General features: G+C 48.1%; 2 protein-coding genes across 6 annotated transcripts in view; one reads left to right on the plus strand and one right to left on the minus strand.

Moving 5' to 3' along the window:
- Window positions 1-16,321, minus strand: part of Szt2 (SZT2 subunit of KICSTOR complex) — a 46,702-nt gene extending 30,381 nt beyond the window's left edge. The window contains exons 1-9 of one of the 5 annotated variants that reach the window (XM_006238744.5): window positions 16,175-16,321; window positions 12,333-12,458; window positions 10,219-10,392; window positions 9,790-9,960; window positions 5,959-6,090; window positions 5,061-5,202; window positions 4,171-4,277; window positions 480-690; window positions 101-271 (exon numbers count right to left, since the gene is read on the minus strand). In XM_006238744.5, the coding sequence (XP_006238806.1) occupies window positions 101-271; window positions 480-690; window positions 4,171-4,277; window positions 5,061-5,202; window positions 5,959-6,090; window positions 9,790-9,960; window positions 10,219-10,392; window positions 12,333-12,458; window positions 16,175-16,201 (1,261 nt within the window). In that variant the 5' untranslated portion in view covers window positions 16,202-16,321. Of the gene's footprint in view, window positions 1-100; window positions 272-479; window positions 691-4,170; window positions 4,278-5,060; window positions 5,203-5,958; window positions 6,091-6,641; window positions 6,773-9,789; window positions 9,961-10,218; window positions 10,393-11,090; window positions 11,295-12,332; window positions 12,459-16,174 lie in introns of those variants that run through there. The other 4 variants (NM_001427598.1, XM_063287980.1, XM_039111188.2 and 1 more) reach the window with 4 other exon arrangements.
- A 4,678-nt stretch (window positions 16,322-20,999) lies between these two features.
- Window positions 21,000-21,884, plus strand: Med8 (mediator complex subunit 8). The gene is made up of 2 exons (NM_001108673.1): window positions 21,000-21,264; window positions 21,502-21,884. Exons 1-2 carry the CDS (start codon window positions 21,221-21,223, stop codon window positions 21,644-21,646), a joined length of 189 nt encoding a protein of 62 aa, NP_001102143.1. The 5' UTR covers window positions 21,000-21,220; the 3' UTR covers window positions 21,647-21,884.
- The last annotated feature ends 678 nt before the right edge of the window (window positions 21,885-22,562 follow it).

Genomic DNA, 22,562 nt, shown 5'->3' on the forward strand with positions numbered 1-22,562 from the left:
TAACGTGTGGGAGGTGGGTGCCCCCATATATCTGGCAGGTCTGCACACATATAAGTTACCAGCAACCTGTGAAACTGCAGTGGGATCTAGTGACCCTGACCTTTGGCTAGGGTAACCTCTCGGACACTGTAGCCCTCTCGCAGGCGGACAGACACAGTGCTGACCAAGTCAGCCGGCACCTCCTTCTCGGTGTGTTTCTTTCTGCGCAAGGCCAGGGCGGGGTTGCTGCTCGCAGAGACCAGGTGCTCATTAAACAAGCGGTGTTGTGAGCCTAGAGGACCCACGAGGATGGGGGAGGAGAAAGTGGCAATATGTCAGCCGATGTATTACAGGGGAGGGACTACACTGAAGTCACTAGGAGAGAAAGCACCAGAGAAGCCAGCCCCAGTTAGACTACCAGTCCTCCCAAAGCCAAGGCCATGCCATCTCCAAGGCAATTCTGCATCCGCCCTTCCCCTACCCGCAGGGTCTAGCCTTACCACAGTAGTACTCAGGGTTCAGGGCTTCCCCACTGCGCAGGAAGGAGTAGAGCAGAAATGCCCGGTGGTAGACTGTCAGACCCAGGTTGCCTGGCTCAGGTTCAGGACAGGTGGACAGGTAGGAGCCAAACGTCGCCATTGCAATGAACTTCATCAATTCCACGTTAGGCACGTGACCAAAACTACAATCATAAGAGTAAACGCCTCCCACCTGGAGAGAGTGAGCAAGTGAAGACCCCATTCTACCAACCGGCAGGAAAGAAGTACAGAAGAGGGATTTCTGCTCCCGATTTCCAGACCACGGAGGGAAAGTGGGCCACAGTGCTCCCAGGACAGACCACCACCCTGCACCTATCTATCCTCTATCCTTTCTAAGACCTCCATGCCCACCGGCCATGGCACCCCCTGCCATCTTTCCTCCAGATCGAGAACGTTCTTTTGCCTTCTCTGTGGACTTTGTTAAGAGTTCCACCAGCTTCTGTCATTATAGGTCTAACAGAGGGCTTCTTACACTTTAAGGTGCATATAAAACCCTTTGGGATTTTGTTAACGCACACATCTGGTGTGGGGCCTGAAAGCGTGTACTGAAAATAAGCGTTCGGTAAGACCAACACCGGGGCTGTAGACCCAACCACTTCTAATCTGCGGCCCAAATCAGCCCAGACCCATTTTTCTGTCACTGGGGTTTGTGGAACAGCCCCGCCTATTCATTTTGCATGCTGTCTGTGGCTGCTGTCACACCACTACAGCGAAGCCACACAGCTGTGCAGCTAAGGCCTGGAAGGCTCACACACTTCCTGCCTGACCTCTGCAGACCTGCTCCACATGACTCACTTAGGTTCCTGGCCAGTCGGTTCCTGGCCTTCATCTCTACTCTCCACACCTGCAGGTATCTACACGCTGGCCCTTGCCTTCACTTGGAATGAATTCGTCTCTGCCACTTGCCACATCTCCAAATTGCGACATCCCACAGTTCAATATCCCTTTAGCTCCCTTCCACCCTCTTCCTCTGTGCTCTGACCTCCCTGACATCGTCTGCCATGTCTTCAGCCTTTGGTGACTCCAAGTTTACCCACACTATCCAGATGCTCATTTCCCAAACCAGCCAGGACCTTACAATCAAGCAAGCCCAGAAGCACCAGTGTCAAATATCTGACCCTCTGTTTTCTTCTGCTCTTACCTCAAAATCTCAACCAGGATCACAACGTCTACACTGGTAGCTTAGTGAAGGGAACTGTGTAGGCTGCTTGTCCTCAGAGCAGCTCCTGCCTCACCATACCCTTATGTATTCACTGTCACCCTGCTACTTCTGAGGAGAATCGAAGACTTTTGGCAGAATTTATCTGCACTTTAATTTCTAACTTTCAGTCTCAAAGAAAAACTGACATTTGTTCATAAAGAACAGTCCAACCTGTTTCTAGAGCCAATGCTTTTCTGTCACATTAGAAACTTTACACTATCAGATCCTTTTTCTGTTTTTCCCCTAATTTTTAAGCCTTTTTTAGACACTATGACCTCAAACAAAAAGGCCAATTAAAACTACACAGAGAGTCTCTGCCAGTTAGAATGGCTATTGTTCAGAAAAAGTCAAATGTCAGTAAGAATGCCGGGAGAAGAGGCCCTTTCACATTGCTGGCAGGAGTGTAAATTAGTTCAGCCACTGTGGAAATCAGTATGGAAGGTCTTCACAAAACTAAAAGAATAATTTCCATATGATTCAGCTAGACAACTTCTGGATATGTGCCTAAAAGACTCTAAGTCAACACGCCACAGAGACACTTGTGTATCTATGTTTACGACAGCCATACTCACAAAAGCCAAATTAGACTATCAGCTTAGTGTCCAATAAAAGATGAATAAAGAAAATGTGCTCTAGATACACAATGGAGGTTTTTGTTTGTTTTTTTGTGTGGGTACCATATTGTGCCTGTATGTAACATATGTCTGTGTGAGGGTGTCAGAGCCCCTTGAACTGGAGTTACAGACAGTTGTGAGCTAGCTGCCCTGTGGGGCTGGGAATTGAACCTGGGTCCTCTTAACTGCCTAGCAGTTAATCTCTCCAGTCTCCCAATGGAGCTTTATTCAGTCATAAAGAATTATGTTGCTTGTAGGAAGAACTGATGTGCCTGAAGGTAATTTTGCATTAAGTAAAATAAAAGCTGGACTCAGAAAAACAAATATTTCATTCCTCTCATCTGTGTATCCTAGATTGTAGGCAGATAAATAAAAGCACTTGTGAGTCTCTTATAACAACGAGGAGAAGTGACCCTGGAGGAACAAGGGACCAGTGAGAGGCGGGAGAAAGGTGAGGGATAGGACCGAATGTGGCTAAGACAAAAGCCATATCTACTTGTATGACAATGTCTCTGAAACCTATCACTATGCAACGAACATACTCCAAATAAATCAATTAGAGATTTAATTCTTAATTAACCATGTTTAAGCATCTACCTTAACAAGCAAACTAAACCAAACAGAACAAACATGCTTTCTTCCACCTTTACTTCCGTCTGGCTACTCGTCTCTCTTGTTCCTAACTCCAGCCAAATCTCTCATGTCAACATGTCTCCAGCTCTTTCCCTCGGTCCACTCTGTAATTCGCGTTTCCCGAGCTGCCTCTTCACTGAACTGGCTCAAAGCATTTCCACGTGACTTCCTGACCAACAAGCCCAAGAGGTGCTCCGCATTCCTCCTCCTCCTCCTTCTACTGCTTCTCACTAAGATCACCTCTCGTTCCTGCCAAACTTGTGACCTCTGACACTGTACTCTCCAGACCAGGCCTCCACTCCTTGCTGATCTTCAGAGACAATCCTCTCTTCTCAGTTAGATGTACAGCCTGACACATCTAAAACGTCTACCACTCCAATACCGCTACTTCCGGAGTTTGGAGATCTGCAGGTCCCACTGGTGTCTACCAGAAAGAGCAGCCCTTTATCACCCAAGAGTGGGCACACATCCTATGCCCTAAAATGTATCACCTCGTCCGACAGGGGGGCACTCTTACAATTCCCTTTGACAGATGAATGCCACCTGGAGAGAAAGTGGGATGCCCAATGTCACAGAGCTAATGAGCAGTGCCAAGGTTCAGACCTGGCAGGCCTAATTCTAAAGGCACAGATTTCACCGCTATACAGTACTGAACCATAGGTCATTCTAACGCATGTGGAAATCTCAATTTGTCATCTTGTCTTTACTCCACAGAGCAGGAAAACATAAGCCCAACTCTCCTTCCACATAAGTTCGTCACCCAGTGAATTATGCAGAAACCTACTTACACAGCAGGATTGGGTTGTCGTGCCCTGGTTAAGCCTACCCTAGTTCCCCAGGCTCTTGCTCCCTGCCCTGCAGTACAGCCATCCAAATTAGCATGGCGGTCCCCTGAACAGGCCTTCCCTTCCTACTTTGGTTAAACTAGTCTACTTGACCCTTGCAACTAAAGCAGTAACTAAGCAGGCCGATGGGATGAGAACTGACTCAGATCTCAAAGTTTCCATTCTTTCTCCAACAACGTGTTAAGAAAAGGGGACGAAACTTGAGTCCTCTCCCACAGCTGTCGCCTACCCTGCTCTAGACCTGGCACCTTCTCCCCAGGAAACCATGTCATCATCTTCGCTCTTGCCTGTAAGGAAGTAACCCATTCCTGACTTTGTGAGCTGCCCAGTCCCGCTCCTCCTTCCTCCCAAGTCCTCACCTGCACAAAGGAGCAGGCCACAGTGCCACTGCGGAGCTGGTTCAGTAGTGTCTCACATACAGCAACATCAGGGACACTGGTCACCCCATCTGTGATCACGATGATACCTGAGACAGGAAATAAGAGAGACAGCCCTGGAGGCAACGGCTGCACCAAAGTCCAAGGGAGGCCCAACCCCTGTGTGCCCAAGTGCCCCGAAGAGCTCCATGTCTGCCCACTGTGCACTGTTCAGACACCCTCCCCTTTCTTCCTGCCTCTCCCCTAGGTGCTCCTACACCAGATTTCCTAGATGAGGTCCTTCCCACCAGGGTAGTGTGGGGTATAGGTGTGTACCCCAGCTTCCAACTGTGAAAACTTACTATTTTATCCTGATGCATTTCAGTCTCCTATTGTCCTAACAATAGGAGCACATTTTCATATTTATGTGGTTCCAATTCCTGACATTTCTCCTTCTCTGCCATCTCCGAGACCTGGAGAATGGTCATCCCTAATCCCTTAGTCAGTCAAGAACAGGGAGTGAAGAAGCGGGAGTTATTTGTCAGGAGGTCAGGGAAGGGTGATGGCAAAAGGGATCCTGTGGGTCACTATGGGGACTACAGGTCTGTATGCAGGAGACTTCGTGGTTGAAGAAGAAGGAAAGGCCCACAGAGAGTGAGTGGGACATAAAAGGTCTGAAGTGGCAAGATTGCCCTGGGAAGAAGAGCAGGAAGAATCTGGAGGAAGAGAGAACAAGGGTGGGCAGTACTGAGTATATGGGGAATATGTGTGAGTAAGGACTTTGAGCTTGCAAACAAGAAAACAGAACTTCTTCCCTGGGGAAACTTCGATCTTTACCCTCTACCCTACCTGAACCCATTTCCCCACTTACACCAATACTTACATCTACTGACCTGCACTAGAATTCGAGGGTAGTAACTGCAGTGCCAAGATGCCCTGACGAATCATACTGACCAGCCCAAGATCAGCTGTCACCATGGAGACGCCTACCTTCCGGCCCAAGGACTCCCCTGATTCTGGGGACTGGTCTTCTGCCTGGCCCAAAGGAATGGGATAGAGAGTAATGTTGTCCCATCTACAGCAAAATCAGATTTCCTGTCTTTCTCTTTGTCTCTCTTGTTTGGTGCAGGAGACTGAACCTAGGGCCTTGCATGTACCAGGCACATGGTCTGCCATTGATTTTATACCCAGCCTCAAACCACAACTTAGAGCCCAGTACACCCAGGTCAGACAGGTGTAACCCTCAGTGCCCCAAGTACCCTACACTGAAGCAGAGTTCTGCTGTGTCCTCATGCCCAGTATGTGTTAAAATGTCGAGCCGCAGATGGGACGGGAGCCAAGCACCAGACAAAGTATCAGACTGTGCAGAAGCAGCCTCTCCACCTTTCACTGAGAGGTCCACTCCACATTTCCCATCAGTGCTGTGAAGTATTACAGAACCAGTCAAACACGTGGCAGTCATCACACACTATATGCACAGCCACTTTGGTGGTCTCCAAAGTAATGAGGCAGGGCCCTCCAGCAAGCCAAACAGCTTTAAAAATGTTAAACAGAGATCAAAACTGCCCATGTTCACTTTCAGATCTCGGACTAGAGAAGTAGAAAAGACAAACAAAAACCCTTACAGGCAAATGCCTTCCTACTTTCTCCCAGTGTGCATCTGGGGTGTAGGGATTGGATCCCAGCAGGGAGCCTGCCTTGACTGTGCATAGCACTCCATCCTCGGTTCCTCTTTGCCCCTGCTCTTAGCTGTCCTCCCAATGGCCTCTGCCCACTTTCTCTCCCACTCACCTGGCTCTGGGGCTCATGCTGCTGCTGCAGCATGGTGGCCACCTTCTCCTCAAAGAGGCAGAGCTGCTCATACACCTGCTGCAGGAACGCCTCCCGCCGGGAAGGGTCCAAAAGGCAGCCTTGCACCAGAACCTGAGAAGCACAAGGGGAAGGCTGAGACGGGGTGGGCAGAGTACCAGGCACCTCTCTTCTGCACATCCTCTATGCTAGGGAGTCCTGATTTCTCATCCAACATGCAACCAACGTTTAACTCTATGTCCAGTTGCACCTCCTCCCAGAGTCTGCTGCTGCACTCAGCCCAGGAGCACTGCAGCCCTGCTCAGGAGCACCTTAGTCTAGGATCACGGTGTCCCTATGCCTACAGTCCTCCGGCCTGGGTTCCTTCACCCCTTCCTCTATGGGGCGATAGGCTCTCCCTAGTGCCTTCCACGTTGGAATGCCATCTTCAAACTTCCACTTCCTGCCTGGCAAAGCCTTCGTATTCCAACCAATGTTCTTTTCTTCCTAAATGTCCTTCACAGACCAGCTATTCTAGGCCCTTTCTCTGCTTAAAGTTCAAAACCCTCACTCCCATTCCCTACCCTTTACCCCCTGTGAAGCTATATTCCTTCCTTTACCCTTAGTAGATCACTCCCCCTCTTCCTTAGGGAGAAAGCTGGCCAGCCACTAGGAACCCCACTGACCTAGAGGATGGCTACTCGCCACTTCTCTGACGTCACTGCCCTTGAAGGCTGCTCCAGATGCACACCCCTGTACACTTGTTCTCTCTTCCTCCAGATTCTTCCTGCTCTTCTTCCCAGGGCAATCTTGCCACTTCAGACCTTTTATGTCCCACTCACTCTCTGTGGGCCTTTCCTTCTTCTTCAACCACGAAGTCTCCTGCATACAGACCTGTAGTCCCCATAGTGACCCACAGGATCCCTTTTGCCATCACCCTTCCCTGACCTCCTGACAAATAACTCCCGCTTCTTCACTCCCTGTTCTTGACTGACTAAGGGATTAGGGATGACCATTCTCCAGGTCTCGGAGATGGCAGAGAAGGAGAAATGTCAGGAATTGGAACCACATAAATATGAAAATGTGCTCCTATTGTTAGGACAATAGGAGACTGAAATGCATCAGGATAAAATAGTAAGTTTTCACAGTTGGAAGCTGGGGTACACACCTATAATTCCAGCAGGAAGACAGAGGCAAGATGGATAAGAGTTTGAGGTTAGCCTGGGCTACATACTGAGTACTGGGTCACCTTGGGCTGAGGCCTTATTCAAAAGATAACTCCACAAAAAAGGCAGTTGTCATTAAAAATCATATTTTTTGACATAGAAGAATCCTCATATAAAAACATAGGATATGAACCATGCATTTGGAATGGACCTGATGTTTTCCTGTTCTTTTAGATGAAGAAAGGAGAATTAACCCACTTACTAGACAACAAAGAAACTCTACAAAACATTAACAATGCCTTTTGGAAGACTGAGGCAGATGGATCGTAAGGTCAAAGGTACAGAGTGACCTCAGAGCAAGCAAAATGGCAATCTAGCCAGATTCTATCTCAAAACACAGAGGATAGGGGTTGGGGATTTAGCTCAGTGGTAGTGCGCTTGCCTAGCAAGTGCAAGGCCCTGGGTTCGGTCCCCAGCTCTGGAAAAAAACAAAAAAAACAAAAAAACCCACAGAGGATAAAAAGCGAGCTGGGGCTATAATGAAAGGTTAGAGCACTTGTTTAGCGAGCATGAGGCCCAGTTCAATCCTTAATACTAAAGAAGACATAAATGAGCCAGGTAGGATGGCACATGCGTGTAATCTTAGCATTTGGAAAGCCGAGACAGAGGCAGAAAGTAAAAGTGCCAGGCCAGTCAGGTCTGCTTTGCAAGATCCTACCTCAAAAAAACAAAACAACAACAACAACAACAACAAAAGATTCGGTTTAAATGTGGCTTTGTCTAAAAGATCTGTGTCACTGGTGGGTTTTATTGACTGTTCCCGACTGGTGTTCTCACAGTATCTGTGTCAGGACCTGTCAGTGCTTACTGTGCTCAGGTGGAATGATCTCATTTAATATCTGTCTGCTCTCCTAAGCTCCTAACTACTCCATCAGGACAGAGACAGTATCTGACTTATCTGTGCCCCAAGGACTTAGCCTGGGCATAGCAGAGGTCAGGCTCCTGCCATGTTTACCAAGAGGAACAATATTTAAGTAATTACCTAACTGCTATGTTCTTCTTGACTTGGCTATGGATTTTTGCAAAGCCAGTCCTCTTTCTGGAGATACAGCCTACAACCACCAGTTAGTGGCTGTGTCGGGAGACACTGAAACTCGGGCAGAGGACTGACAGCCCTGCCTTGAGACCTGGCAGGTACCAACTGTTCTGTTGTATGTGTCAGAACTTTGGGTGCTGTTCTTGGCATCTAGCTCTTAAATGAATTCTGACTGTTGATGCTGGCACCATAGCCATGAGGAACAGTTTCAATGAATTTAAGGTGCTTATGAGCAGATATGGGGGAACTGGGCCAATGCTTATCTAAGCCAAAAACAAGTATTTCAGTAACAGACTTGAACAGTTTCCAAAAGGAAGGAGTACTTTGCGATAGGCTGCACTGCCAGTAGAGAAACCTTTTACTCACCTATGCAGTCAGCACAGGGCCTTCAGAAAATGACCCTTCTGTCTTTAACAGAAACTATGCTTCTGGGGATTGAAATAGCTCAAATGTCATAAAAGTATCCTAACAGACTGTGTCCTAGACTACAGTCAGGAGTCACCACCACAGACAGCACTTCACAGAACAGAGTTACATGGGGGACTGGAGCAGGGGAGGAAGGGGGGGGGGGGATGAAAGCAAAGCAGACAGTCAAGGGTCAGACACAGAAGGCATTTACAGGATGAGCAGAGAAGCATGAGTCACTACCCGGCTATCCAGAGGTCTGCTAAGACCTGAGTGAGGAGCAGTCCTTTTCAAGGGGAGAGACTTTCAGGAATAAATATGATGCTGCTCTAGAAGCTGGCTGAGGCTAGGCTGGAGCTCAACTGATAAGATTGATAATTTGAGCATTCTTGTGTTGTGGTTTGCCAGGGCGTTATCTGTATTTTGATGCTAATTCCACTGCCCCAAGGACAGCTGCCTAGTCATGTGCTCCAGAATCAGGTGACTTCACCAGAACTTGCTCCCCATTGAATTTGTAAAATACAGGTGAGGGGCAGGTACAGGGAGGAGGAGAGAAGCCACGGCAGGACAATGGAGGCTGACGTTAAGATTCCGCTCTGTGTATTTACAGGTTGTTATTAATGTTCTCAAGGAATGGATGGTACCGAACTTTGTATGTGTAAGTGGGCAATTATATCTTACCAATTGGGTCAAAGATTATTGTGTTGTATGTTCTTTTATGTGACGGTTTGAGTGTAGGAAAGTGTGCGGTGGCAGGAGACACTGGGCCACCTCGGAGTTGGGATGTGTTTCCACCAAGATAACTAGCAGATATCTTGAGGCACTGTGGTGCGGACCTAGCGGGATAAAAGGCAACCATACTTTTTTATTTTTTATATTCTAACAACAACATTCTTGAAACCGTGGTGGCTTGCACCTGTAATCCAAGCAGTGGAAGCAGTGGGATCAGGAGTTCAAGGTCATCTTTGGCTACACAGCAAACTAAAGGTGAGCCCGAGCTACATGGGACTCTGAGGGGCAAGAGAGAGCTAGGGTAGGGAAACAGACAGCTAGATGGCTCAGCAGCAAAGCTGAGGAACAAACAAAGGAGACAGGATAAGGGCTTTCTGTCGACAGACTATCAGAGATTCAGTCTGCAGGTCCAAGCTTGGGGAGAAGATGCATTACCTGGTGGGACTGCAGGCCAATGATGGAGGAATAGGCCTGGATTGTTACATAGATCTCAGGCTGGAAGTCGATACAGGATCCAGGCACTCGAAAGGGCCGAAGCAGCCCACCCAGACAACGGGACAGGGCATGGAAAACTTCATCAAACAAGATCTCCCCTGTAGAATCATCCTGAAGGGAATGAAGAGAGAGCTCTCACAAGGGTGTCCAAAGCAGCTCTAAGCAGAGAACAGAAACAAGCAGGTCTCCAGGGTCAGCAGGATCTTCGACTGTGCCCCACAGACATGGGACAGGATCTGTCTTCCAATGCCCACCATCATTCACAGGTGTGTCTTTCCCCCACAAGGCTGAGATCAGTCCCATGTCTCCAAGATTCTCTCCTTCTCACCCCCACCCCATCGTTGTTACTATTTCCCTCAAACCACTTACCACAATGCCAGTAGATGGGCTGAGGTCCAGCTCAATAACAAAACGATACTGCCAAGCCAGGAAGGTGACTCGAGTAGAAGGCACAAGAAGAAATGGCCTTGGGACCACTGGTTCATCTGGCTGCCATCCAGGGGGCAAAACACTGAGGACTTCCAACTCCTGCTCAGATTGAAGCTGACAAGATGGAAGAGAAAGAAAGGGCTGTGGGCAGGGGGATGATGGCTCACAGGTGCAGAAAGCTTATGCTCTCAGAAAACCCTTAGAACCGACTAACCTGGGCTCACAGGGGCTCACAGAGACTGAACCAAAAATCAGGAAGCCTGTATGGGTCTGAGTTAAGCCCTTTGTGTATATATATGTATATATATATATATGTATATATATATATGTATATATATATTAGCTGTATAGCTTTGTGTGTGTATATATATATTATATATTATGTGTATATATATATATATATATAATATATATATTATAGCTGTGTAGCTTGGTCTTCCAGTGAGACTCCTAAGTGGGAGCAGAGGCTGTGTCTCTGACTCTTGTTGCCTGTGTTTGGAATCCTTTCCCTCCTACTTGGTTGCCTTGTCCAGCCTTAATATGAGGGTTTGTGCCTAGTCTTATTGTAACTTGTTAGGCCGAGTTTGATGGGTATCCCTGGGAGGCCTGCTCTTTTCTGAAGGGAAATCGAGTAGGAATGGATCTGGATGAGAAGGGAGGCTTGGAGGAGGGACTAAGAGGAGAGGAAGGAGGAAAAACTGCAGTCAAGATGAAATATATGGTAAGAGTAAATTTTTTAAAAAGGAAAAAAGGAGAAAGCAAGCAAGCTTGTGCTCTGGTAGAGAACCATATGTCAGGAAGCTCACAATCACCTTTAACTCCAGCTCCAGGGCATCCAATGCCCTCCTCTGACCCACGCATGTGATATACACTCACACAGGCACAGGCACATTAAAGTTAAAAGAAGAGGGAGGTTGAGCAGAGTTCTCTTTCTTCTCTGAATCCCAGTTTGGCCATGTAGTAGCTGTGAGGCTAGAGAAAAAGAACTTCACTTCTTTAAGCCTCAGTGTCCTCATCTGTAAAATGAACACAGTCCCAATAGCAACCTAAAGTGCTGCAGTGGGGTCCAAGGGAATCCTGCATCTGAAGTGCTCCCTAGAACCGAAGTGCTCCCTAGAACCGAAGTGCTCCCTGGAACCGAAGTGCTCCCTAGAACTGAAGTGCTCCTTAGAACCGAAGTGCTCCCTGGAACTGAAGTGCTCCCTGGAACCGAAGTGCTCCCTGGAACTGAAGTGCTCCCTGGAACTGAAGTGCTCCCTAGATCTTCCTTCTACATCCTCCACTGACCCTCCACTAGCTCTAAGTTCAATCAACAACACACCCTTTGCCTCACTCGCTAGAAAAAGAATGAATGAGGGCTGTAGAGATTGGCTGAGTAATTAAGGACACATTGCTCGGGCTGGAGAGATGGCTTAGCAGTTAAGAGCACTGACTGCTCTTCCAGAAGTCCTGAGTTCAATTCCCAGCAACCACATGGTGACTCACAACCATCTGTCATGGGATCCGATGCCCTCTTCTAGTGTGTCTGAAGACAGTGACAATGTACCCACATACACAAAATAAATAAATAAATAAATCTTTAAGAAAAAAAAAAGGACACATTGCTCTTCCTGAGGATCTGAGTTTGATTCCCAGCACCCACATCAGGCAGCTTACAACTGCCTGTAATCCCAGCTCCAGAGGGAGTTGACACACTCGTATGCACATATGCCTCCCCTTCCATGCCCACAAAATTAAAATAATAAAAAATAATAGTAATAAAAAGAATGGGGCTGGAGAGATGGCTCAGTGTTTAAGGGCACTGACTGCTCTTCCAGAGGTCCTGAGTTCAATTCCCAGCAACCACGTGGTGGCTCACAAACATCTGTAATGAGATCCGATGTCCTGGTGTGTCTGAAGACAGCTACAGTGTACTTATATATAATAAATCTTTAAAGAAAAAAGAATGAACAAACTTCCCTTAAGGAAACCCATTGCCCTTCCTAGCCTTAGAGACTTAAAAGAGCGGTCCTTCTGGGTCAGGCCCCCACCTCCCACCAGTCATAAGGACGTACCAGGGACTCTTGGGGTATGGCCTGCACAGTTTGATGCAGATGATTAAGGAACCAAGCTAGGCGAACATTTCGGGAAATTCGGTAATCTTTCTTCATTAACAGAAACACCTGCCCAGCTTCTTCTACCTGATGAGAGAGACAAAAGAAGAGATGTCTCTGAGCTCCCAGTATAACACATCCCATGCACACAAGCTGCCCACAGTGAGGGGAAGGGCGGCGGGGTGAATCTACCCCACGTAACTGCAGTAAACTTACCTTCCCACAGCATGTGGGTCCACAAACACTGTGTGAGTTTCTCCTGCAAACCATAAGCTCTCCTGCTCCCTAAGGCAGGAGAGGTGCTTTATCCTGTTTCTGTGCCCTTCCTTGTGCTTGGTAAACTGATTCACGTGAGACCCAGTAAGTCTCCAGTTTGCTACGTGAGCATTTGCCAGTTACTGCCTGCCTTGCCCACAGCAGACGCTGAAGAAACCTTCGCTGAGGAAATGTAAGATTCCCGAGGGAATATTTCATATGCAGCTCCTGGGGCTACAGTCTCCACTCACACATCTGTCAATGTCAACAGCATCCTTACCTACCCTACCAATGGTGACTCTGTCCACACAGGAAGAAACCTGTCATTTTGTCGATGTGGTAAATCTTTTTTCTTTTTCTTTTTTTTTTTTTTTTTCCGGAGCTGGGGACCGAACCCAGGGCCTTGCGCTTGCTAGGCAAACGCTCTACCACTGAGCTAAATCCCCAACCCCCCAATGTGGTAAATCTTAACAGGCTTGATGTCTTGGTCAGCAGCCTTTTTGATCCCCACCCCCAGCCTGCACCCCCAGCGGACAAACTTGCCTACCATCCACAAAAACTGAATAATCACCGTACAAACTGAATAAGCATGCTCACGGCTAAGGACGTGGTTTTATAGTAGTAAAAAGAACGAACAAACTTCCCTTAAGGAAACCTATTGCCCCCTCAGCCTTAGAGCCTTAAGACGGAGATCCTCTGAGCCAGGCCCTCAGCTCCCACCAGTCACTAGGACGTGACCCAAGGTGGGAGACAAGAGTAACCTGATCTGTCTAAGGTCTTAGGAGGATGGAGTAAAGATCCAGCAGAGCTTGCTGTGCTGCACGGCCCAGACGGAGGGCAGACGCCGGCTACCAAACTCCTGAAGGTGCACTGAGGGCTCTAGAGCACTGAGCTGCACAACGCACAGCTTCCATTTCTTTACCATTCTCTTGGTTTCAAAACTGTTTGGAATTACTGCTTTCTCCCAGGCCCCGCTGAAGTCTGGTTCTCCTGTCAGTTCTTACGGAATCCCATCTTGAAACCAGGAATGTTTGCCTCATTTTCTCAGAAAATTTCCTTTTATCTGATTCTTTGATGGGATCAGTTCCAAAACCTCCCGTCTTAATAATTAAGATGTACTTCATCAGAGCCAGAACTGGCCTACTGTAATTTAAACAGGGGGAGTGTTTTCCAAAGTGGGATCCAAGCACCAGCTGCAACAGAATCTCCTGAGCTGGTTATTAAAATGCCTATTTGATTCCTGGGTACCATCAGAGACCAACTGAATTAAGAGCTGACAGAGCTCAAGAATCTACATTTTTTTTTTCTTTTTTCTTGTTTTTCAGAGCTGGGGACCAAACCCAGGGCCTTGCGCTGCTAGGCAAGAACTCTGCCACTGAGCTAAATCCCTAACCCCAAGAATCTACATTTTTAACTAGCTCCCCTGGGAATTTTTCCGTATTCCTGACTGAGAAATTTTTTTTTCTTTTTTTTTTGGAGCTGGGGACCGAACCCAGGGCCTTGCGCTCGCTAGGCAAGCGCTCTACCGCTGAGCTAAATCCCCAAACCCCCGAGAAATTTTTTAATGAGTTGTGTTTTGTGGCATTCACATTCACGTGGAGCTTCAAGACCTCAATTCTAACCTCTCCAGAGTCTGACGTGCCTACCTTTTGAAGCAGGCGGTCTCATAAGCAGGACAAAGCAGGCTCTTAGAGTCAGAGGCCTAGATTCTGACGAGTTCCAGTATATGTGATCTTGCAGGTTACCTAACTGCTTTCAATCTCTTTATTGTAATAGCCAGATAAGGATATCTTTGTAGGGATATTGTATCTAGAGAGGCGAGGAAGGAAATGATGTAGGAAGTCTATCACTGGTTAGAATATTCACTGAGGCCTACGTACATTCGTGCCAAGACAGATAAAGCGATGCCAAGGCACTGTGTTGCTTCCCCCGACCCTCTGGAGTTTGCTCCCGCTTCTGCAAGACCAAGGACCAAATTATTCTCTGAGCTTTTTCTAAACCATGTGCTGTCTTCCCACAAAATAAGGTCAGTACCTCCCTCCCCCAACTATGTGAAGCCTCTCTTCATTATAAACCTTAACTGCTCACATAACCTCCAGCTGAGCCTTCTTTACCCCCACCCCCGTCTCAGCCCCCTCATCCACCACCACTCGAATGTTAAAGGCGCCTTGGGTCAAATGCTGGCTTCTTCATTCCTGAACAGGGATAACAAGAGTGACTATTGTCTGAGAACTGTATCTGTACTGCATTCCACCTAACTGCTTTCGGAAGAAGGTTAAATGCCCCACTCATTTAACATTACACGTCCTCACTTGCTCCTTTGTGACACCTATCATAACCCAATGCCCCTTTAGTCCACGAAGCTAAGGAGTCTGTGTCTTACCCTCTGCATCCACCCTCACTCTCAACACAACCCCAGTTCCAGAGTAGCGCTTGCCTTTTCTCTCTCGGAAGCCTGACCTCTCCAAATATCAACTTTTCTTCTTAGTATTCTGTTTCTATGCCATTCGTACATAGGGTAGAATGTGTGTAGTTGATCACATACACGCCCCCATACACAGGTGTGTACTCATACGTGATACTTACATGCATACTTTGTGTGTGGACACACACAATCACACACATGTCATGGTGCACATGCGCAGGTCAGAGGACAACTTGTAGATCTAGAGCCCAACACCTACTTGGGAGTTCTAGCCCTAATACTAACTGCGCACAACTATGCTTCTTTTAATAGTCGCACCTCGGTTTCCTGAAAGGGGGAAATGATAAGTTTCCTTATAGGGTTGAAAGACCTGGGAGCAGTAAAGAGCTAAGAGTGGTGGCTGGCACGCAGTAAGAACTCAACAAGTAGCCACTGCTATTTGTATCATCACACACACCCATCACCCTTCCCTCCTACAGGACTATTCCTCTGGGCTCCTGGCTATTCTAGCCGAATCCAAGGTTTCGGTTCCTCCTCCAATTATCTAGTTTGGTTGGAATGAGTAGTCCCTAAGGTATCTCAGCATGGCATGACACCTCACCTGCTCTGACTTCAGCTGTCCACTCCATCCATAATAAATACTCCCAGATTCCCTGCTGGCGTCTGACTGTCAAAACATACATAGAAGGTTCTTTGCATCTAAGGGGGCGGGTGCCTCGTCTGCCTTTTCTGATTTACCTCGTGATCCCCAAGCTACATCGCAGGACGATTGTTTTTTATAAAGAAGGAAACGGGGCCTCCCCAGAATTAAGACTGCCAGAGGGTTGCAGGGCTCTGCCAAAAGCACGAATGCTAGAGCGAAATCCACTCATGCATTCCAATTGATGAGATACAATGACCCCCGCAATGTCGGTCAGCTCCAGGGTGGCGCAATGAAAATCCCAACCAATAACCAAAACATGGGTTTTATCAGAACCACGATCTCTAAGTCTGTGGGTGGGCGACAGGGATCAGGGTGGCATCTGAGTAAACAAAACAGTAACCGCCTCCTCGAGGCTCCGGAGGGTCGAGGCTGCTGCATGCCTGCCCTCGGACCTCGGCCCCAAGCCCGCTCATCCCTCACCTCTGGCTCGGGGCGCTCCGAGGCCATCACACTGCCCTCCCGCGCCGGCCCGGGCCAGGGAGGTCGCTCCACTCCTGACCTCTGACCCGGCTAGCAGGAACCGGAAGTTGTTGGGATGGACGCGTTCTGAGTTTTCTGATTGGTGAGATCTGCAGGCTGTGCGAGGAACCGGAAGGGGAAGTGATTGCGCCAGCCCGGCCGCGGCTATGCAGGTGAGAAGCGGGTTGGGCCTTTGAGCCGTTGGCCTGAGGGTGGGCGGGCTGAGGACGCCGGGAGTTGGGTCTGTGAGTCGAGGGCAGAGGCCTCGGCTGTTTGAGGAAAGGCGGCAGAGCAAAAGAGGGTGAGGGTAGCTGCGGGAGGCTCGGAGATTGAGCCCGCTGACGCGAGAAGGTCGGAGGCCCGGGAAGGAAAGGCGGCCTTGATTGAGTGTGGGAAAGGGTCGAGTCGACATTTAGGAAGATTCGAGAAAGTAGTGGGCTGCCCCACGTCTCGATCCAGGCTGTTGGGACACAGGCGTAATAAGGTTTCAGATGGTTGAAGGGATTGTGGGCCTCCAAAGATAAAAACTAAGCTGTTTGTAATCCGAGGCTGTGGGTGGGACCCAGTGTCTAACTCCCTCAGTCACATAGTCAGGTTTGCAAATCAGCTTTGCATCATTCTTCCCGGCTTATACCCAGTTGCTAAGGGCGGAGAAGTGGAGTAAATAGTCCACCGATGGTCAAACGGAAACCCTCTGCCGGCTCAGAGTTTAAAATTGTCTAGCGTTCAGAAACAATGTGCAGGTTTCCTCGCCTTTGTCTTTCATTACTCACTTGGTTATTTGCACCTGATAATCCTACACTGAGTCACCCGAGTTTCGTAAAGAGACACCGGAGTATTGGCACAAAGATACACGAGTGCACATTGACTCTGCAAAAAGATCGAAGCACCAAGTGCTATGGATAAACGGCCAAGTTAGGGACCGGGGAGGGGGATGTGCAGAGCTGGTATTCAGAGAAAGCCGTCTATAGAGGCAATGTGTGAGATTCTCCAGATTGTGTTGTTGACTGTCGCTACACTCACAAGTCAGAAGATGACTTGTACTGCATTTACTACAGAGGCACCCATGATATAATGAACTTGGGGATTTATGACTGTGTGCAGATAGCACCCCTGCTATCATGGCAAACCTTTCAGAGATGTACTGAACTTTCTGGAAAAAAAAAAGTAGCAATGCCAACACCACAGAGGGACACAACAAGAGAGGGATTCTCCACTACCCAAGGAAAGCAGCATGTGGTAGTAAGCAGTAGTGTGGTAGGCAGAAAAGGGCTAGACCCACAAAGGAGATTGTGCTGAAACTTGAGCATGCTCTAGTTAACCCTACTACAGATCTAAGAGAGTGTTGCCTATGGAGAGAGGCAAGCATTTTCAAGCTGGGAGAAGAGAATGGAATTGAAAAGATAAAGGGCTAAGCGACTTCTAAGCCAATTTTGTTACAAAGACAATAAAATCATGTCACAAGCCGAAGAGAATTAAGTCTGGTGCAATGTTCTTATGAAGGACCACAGTGTAGGAGGGTTATAGAGGAATCAGTTAGTAGGAGGACTTCAGCCAGGTGAACAGGTTGAAAGGTCTAAGGGTGGATGCTATCTGTAACCCAAATACCAAGATAGAAAACAATTTAGCTTTTCTGTATGTGTCACTTGTATCTGAGTAACCAAACATACTATTGATGCAGAGGGAGGAGAAGCAGCTTGAGGCATCATTAGATGCCCTGCTGAATCAAGTGGCTGATCTGAAGAATTCACTGGGGAGTTTCATTTACAAGTTGGAAAACGAGTATGACCGGCTGACCTGGTAAGGGCTGCCAGGGCCAGCTGGGGAGGGATCTATGGGTGGTGGGGCCAAGCCCCCTGGCTGACAGGACATCTCCAACGGTGTAACTAGCTATCAATTTGCAAATATCCTTTTTGATTTGGAAAGAACAAGGTTGCCCAACGCTGACAAGTATAGTTTGGCTTAAGGCCTCCCTGGCAAGGAAGTAGAAAAATGTCCAGTTTCTCAAACTAGGCTGTTTCTAGGTTTTCGTTCTGATGCTTTGACTTGTTTGGTGAGGAGACATTTCCTCAGGGGAAGACCATTATAGCTGCATTCATGCTGGATCTTCTTCCACACGTGTGGCTGGGTTGATGTCCAACCTTCTGGAATGATGGTCTGTTTCTACATTAGGGAGGAGGCTTTACCCACTTACCACTGTGTAACCACAGTTCCTGTTTCTACTGCTCCCAATCCCGTGCAAACAATGGGTTGCCTTTTTCCTACATCTGTGTCAGAAATTGAAAGTGTTCCTCTTCCCCGACTCCATCACCTGTGCTGGCAAATCTAGTTCTTGCCTCTGTTAAGCATAAAGGTGTGAGACTTGTGGGCGAGTCTGAGTGTTCCAGCATTAGGGACTTTTAGAGATTACTTTGTAGGGAACAGTAATTCTGATGACTTCTTACCACCTCCAGGCCCTCTGTCCTGGACAGCTTTGCATTGCTCTCTGGGCAGTTGAACACTCTGAACAAGGTCTTAAAGCATGAGAAGACACCACTGTTCCGTAACCAGGTCATCATCCCTCTGGTGCTGTCCCCAGACCGAGATGAAGACCTCATGGTAAGGTACACAGTTGTTGGCTGGGTCCTCTGTGCGGCCATGAAAAGTGAGGGCTGCTGTCTGGAAGACTTGCTTTTTTATTCTTCTGGAAGCAGGAAAGTCACTCTTAAATAACGACGAGAAAATCAAGGCCTGAGCCACCAAGTCCATGACCTTTCTTTTCCAACATCTATGTCGGCAAAAAGAAAAAGTCCGTCCCGCTTGCCTGTGGTTTTGTCTGTCTGAGTCTTTAAAATGTGGGGCTGGGAATTTCGCTCAGTAGGTAGAACATGCGAAATCCTGGGTCCCTAGAAAGGGGTGGAGGTGGAAATGAAGATTCACAAAAGACCAAAACAAACAGCAACAAAGAGGCAGTTCCAGTGTGGTAGTGAGGGTGGGATTCAGTCCGTCCTAGTTCTGACAGAGTGAGTGGAAAGAGTGTCACAGAAAGCCACATCTCTGCCACAGGTGGGTTGTTTGTGAAAATGCATTCCCGGTGGAAGGGAAGTGGGTTCACATCAGCTCACTGGGATAGCACCAAAGGATCAATTCGATCTGTGTTACAGCGTCAGACTGAAGGACGAGTGCCTGTTTTCAGCCATGAGGTTGTCCCTGACCATCTGAGAACCAAGCCTGACCCTGAAGTCGAAGAGCAGGAGAAGCAGCTGACAACAGATGCTGCCAGGATTGGTGCTGATGCAGCTCAGGTTGGACCGAGTCACTGCTGTGCTACCTCATCCCCATCCTCCATCTTGCAAAGAAGCAAGACTTTATGGAGGCTGTGTAGTGGGCTGTGGGGTTGCTCACAGCTAGGCTGCCTCTGCAAGAACACAAGGAGATGCTTCCCCGGAATCATTACTAATCACTACATCAATTCTTGTGTGTTACAGAAGCAGATCCAGAGCTTGAATAAAATGTGCTCAAACCTCTTAGAGAAAATCAGCAAAGAAGAACGAGAGTCAGAGAGCGGAGGTAAGAGGGGATGCAGAAGCACAGAGGGAGAGCTGTACAAGGTCACTGAAGAGGAATGGGGGTCTCCAACAGTGAAGGGAGGACATAAGAATGAGCTGCTGGGATTGGCAAGATGGCTCAGTGGGCAGAGGCGCCTGTTGCCAGGTCTGGCCTATGTTTGATCCCTGGACAGACCTACATGGTGGTGGGGAAGAACCAACAAGATGTCCTCTGACCACCAACATAAATAAGTAAAGGCGATTTTAACAAAGAAGAGTCTGTTCCTCTTCTGAACAGAGGCAGCCACCCTCTTGTGTCTTTCCCAGTAAACCTCCAATGTGAGCTTTGCTGTGCTGTGTCACTTTGTGGTATTCCTTGGCTCCTGACCACCAGGATACCTTTCCTCTCAGAGCCATAACAGACTTGTATAGGCTCTCATGGTGCCTGTGTCCCCAGAGCCGCACTGGGGGCAGTGGGGGTGGGGTGGGGGAAGAAGAATGGACTGCTAAGAAAGGGGTCTGTATCCTGTTAGTATTTCCTGTTTAAGACTAAAGCACATAGAGGAAATACACAAAAGTTTAAGATAGGTTCCGGGACTTTTAACATTTGCTGGGGTTAGGGGCAATTTTAGATGTTGCTGCAGTCAGAACCATCAGAACTATAATGGGTTTAGTCCAGAGTTGGACACACACTTGAGGGTTTTGCTTTTGTTTCCCTAGGTCTCCGGCCAAACAAGCAGACTTTCAACCCTGCAGACACCAATGCCTTAGTGGCAGCTGTTGCCTTTGGGAAGGGGCTTTCTAATTGGCGACCTTCAGGTAGCAGTGGTCCTGGCCAACCTGGCCAGCCAGGAGCTGGGACGATCCTTGCAGGAGCCTCAGGATTGCAGCAGGTTCAGATGGCAGGTGCTCCAAACCAGCAGCAGCCGATGCTCAGTGGAGTCCAGATGGCTCAAGCAGGCCAGCCAGGTGAGGTGACATGGACTGACACACAGGAGTGTGGGAATGAGCTAGATCATCTAAGCCTCCTTCATCCTCGCCCTCCCCTGAGACCCAGAGCTTTGCCCTTTGCGCTGTCACTGAGAACAGTTCAAAGCTCTGCAGCAAGTGGCCGGGCGTGAAGAAGGACCTTGAGTAGCAGACACTGGTGTTGCTGTTCACTTCCATCTCAGACTCGTGTCTTACCTGTCCTGTTTATTCGGGGTGTCAGTGTGGGTCTCTTAGGTTAGAGAGGTTAGATCAAGAGCATTGGGTAGATAATCACGGAATAACAAGCTGGCAGTTCTGCAGTCCTTCCTGGATCCTTCCCTGCACCGAGCCCCTGTCCCCTGGCCTCGGCTTCCTGCCTTCTCTCGTGTGCATTTCTGTTTACTGTGAGAGCACTCTGGTGGGGTTCATGGAGGCAGCTTCGAAGCTCTGTGGGCAGCTGTCTAGGGAGAAGGACAACTGAGAACACAGTTCTGCTTCCCTGTGACATTGAATGGCCCACGTGACTTACCTGTCTTTTCTAGAAGTCCATTCTAGGTGAGAGGGCTTTTCAAACCCCTCCTCTTTTCTTTTCAAATAATCCCCTTCTCCCTAGATATCTTCAGTCATGGAACTGGCTGAAGAGCCACAACCTGTAACTCTCTGTCACCCAGAGTCAGAGGCCACAGAGGTTCTGAGACCCAAGAGACACAGGAAGGAATTTGAGAGGCTGCAGTTCTGATTTATTGTGAAAGTTTACCTTGCTTCATATATCTTTCTTTGTGTTATTTTTAGGGAAAATGCCAAGTGGAATAAAAACCAACATCAAGTCAGCTTCAATGCATCCCTACCAGCGGTGAGTGTGGACGGCAGCCTCCACTCTCAGGTGATCTGTGCTGAGTTGAGCAATGAAATTATCTTTTGCTCAAGGCTTATTTAGATGGGTACAATAAAAGATGCAGGCTTTCAGCAAGAGACAGATCTCAGCTCCACTGTGAATAGCCATGGAACTTGGGAAAATGACCTATTTTTTCCTGAGCCGTGTTCTTGTCTGTAAATAGTGATAATACCTACCTCATAGGGTTGTTGTGAGGATTGAAATGGGAGAGTGAATGTAAGACACTTAGCACGGTATACAAAATACTGGGTCTTGAATAAATAATAGTTTCCTACTTTTCAACCCTGCCATTCCTTGTCCTACACACAGAGCTTACTTGATTTGGTTCAGCTCCATGGCAACAGTGAACTAATAGACACAGGATCAAGTAATCCAGGAACCATGGCGGCCTGAATGTTTCAGAAGCACACTGCCTCTGCAGGCCTTCTTGCCTAGGTTCCATCCTGCTGGCCTAAAAGCCACAGGTAAAGAGGTTTCTGAGGACGCTGTGCACTTACAGGTCTGATGAAGCCAGCACAGCTTTCACCTGGGAAATGGGTAAAAGTGCCCATCTTTTACCCTCCTCTGGTCTAAAGATGTCTAGGGACCAGCAGGTGAGAGACCTCTTTTTTTTTTTTTTTTTTTTTTTTGGTTCTTTTTTTCGGAGCTGGGGACCGAACCCAGGGCCTTGTGCTTCCTAGGTAAGCGCTCTACCGAGAGACCTCTTAAGAAGTGACCCCACCCTGTCCGGCAGCAGCACAGATACATCACTGTCTTCCTCCTTGGAGGGTAATTGTGCTTCACTGATGTTTGTGGGGTTCACTTGTCCACACAGTAACTACTCCCCATCTCTGACCTCTTCCATCTCACCAAACATGTGGCTCAGATAAGATCTGGACTGAAAGTGGGAAGGGCGATAGCCCCATTCATCTTGCCTGCTTTTGTAGAGTTGACCAACAGTGGATTTTTGGACAGCCAA

Source organism: Rattus norvegicus, chromosome 5 (assembly GCF_036323735.1).
Source record: "Rattus norvegicus strain BN/NHsdMcwi chromosome 5, GRCr8, whole genome shotgun sequence".
Lineage (NCBI taxonomy): Eukaryota > Metazoa > Chordata > Mammalia > Rodentia > Muridae > Rattus > Rattus norvegicus.

Bases quoted from the DNA above. Each gene is read 5' to 3' on its own strand.
- Med8 (NM_001108673.1), top strand. From the start codon at position 21,221: ATGGCCCACGTGACTTACCTGTCTTTTCTAGAAGTCCATTCTAG. The intron at 21,265-21,501 runs GTGAGAGGGCTT...TGTTATTTTTAG, and splicing joins TTTCTAGAAGTCCATTCTAG to GGAAAATGCCAAGTGGAATA.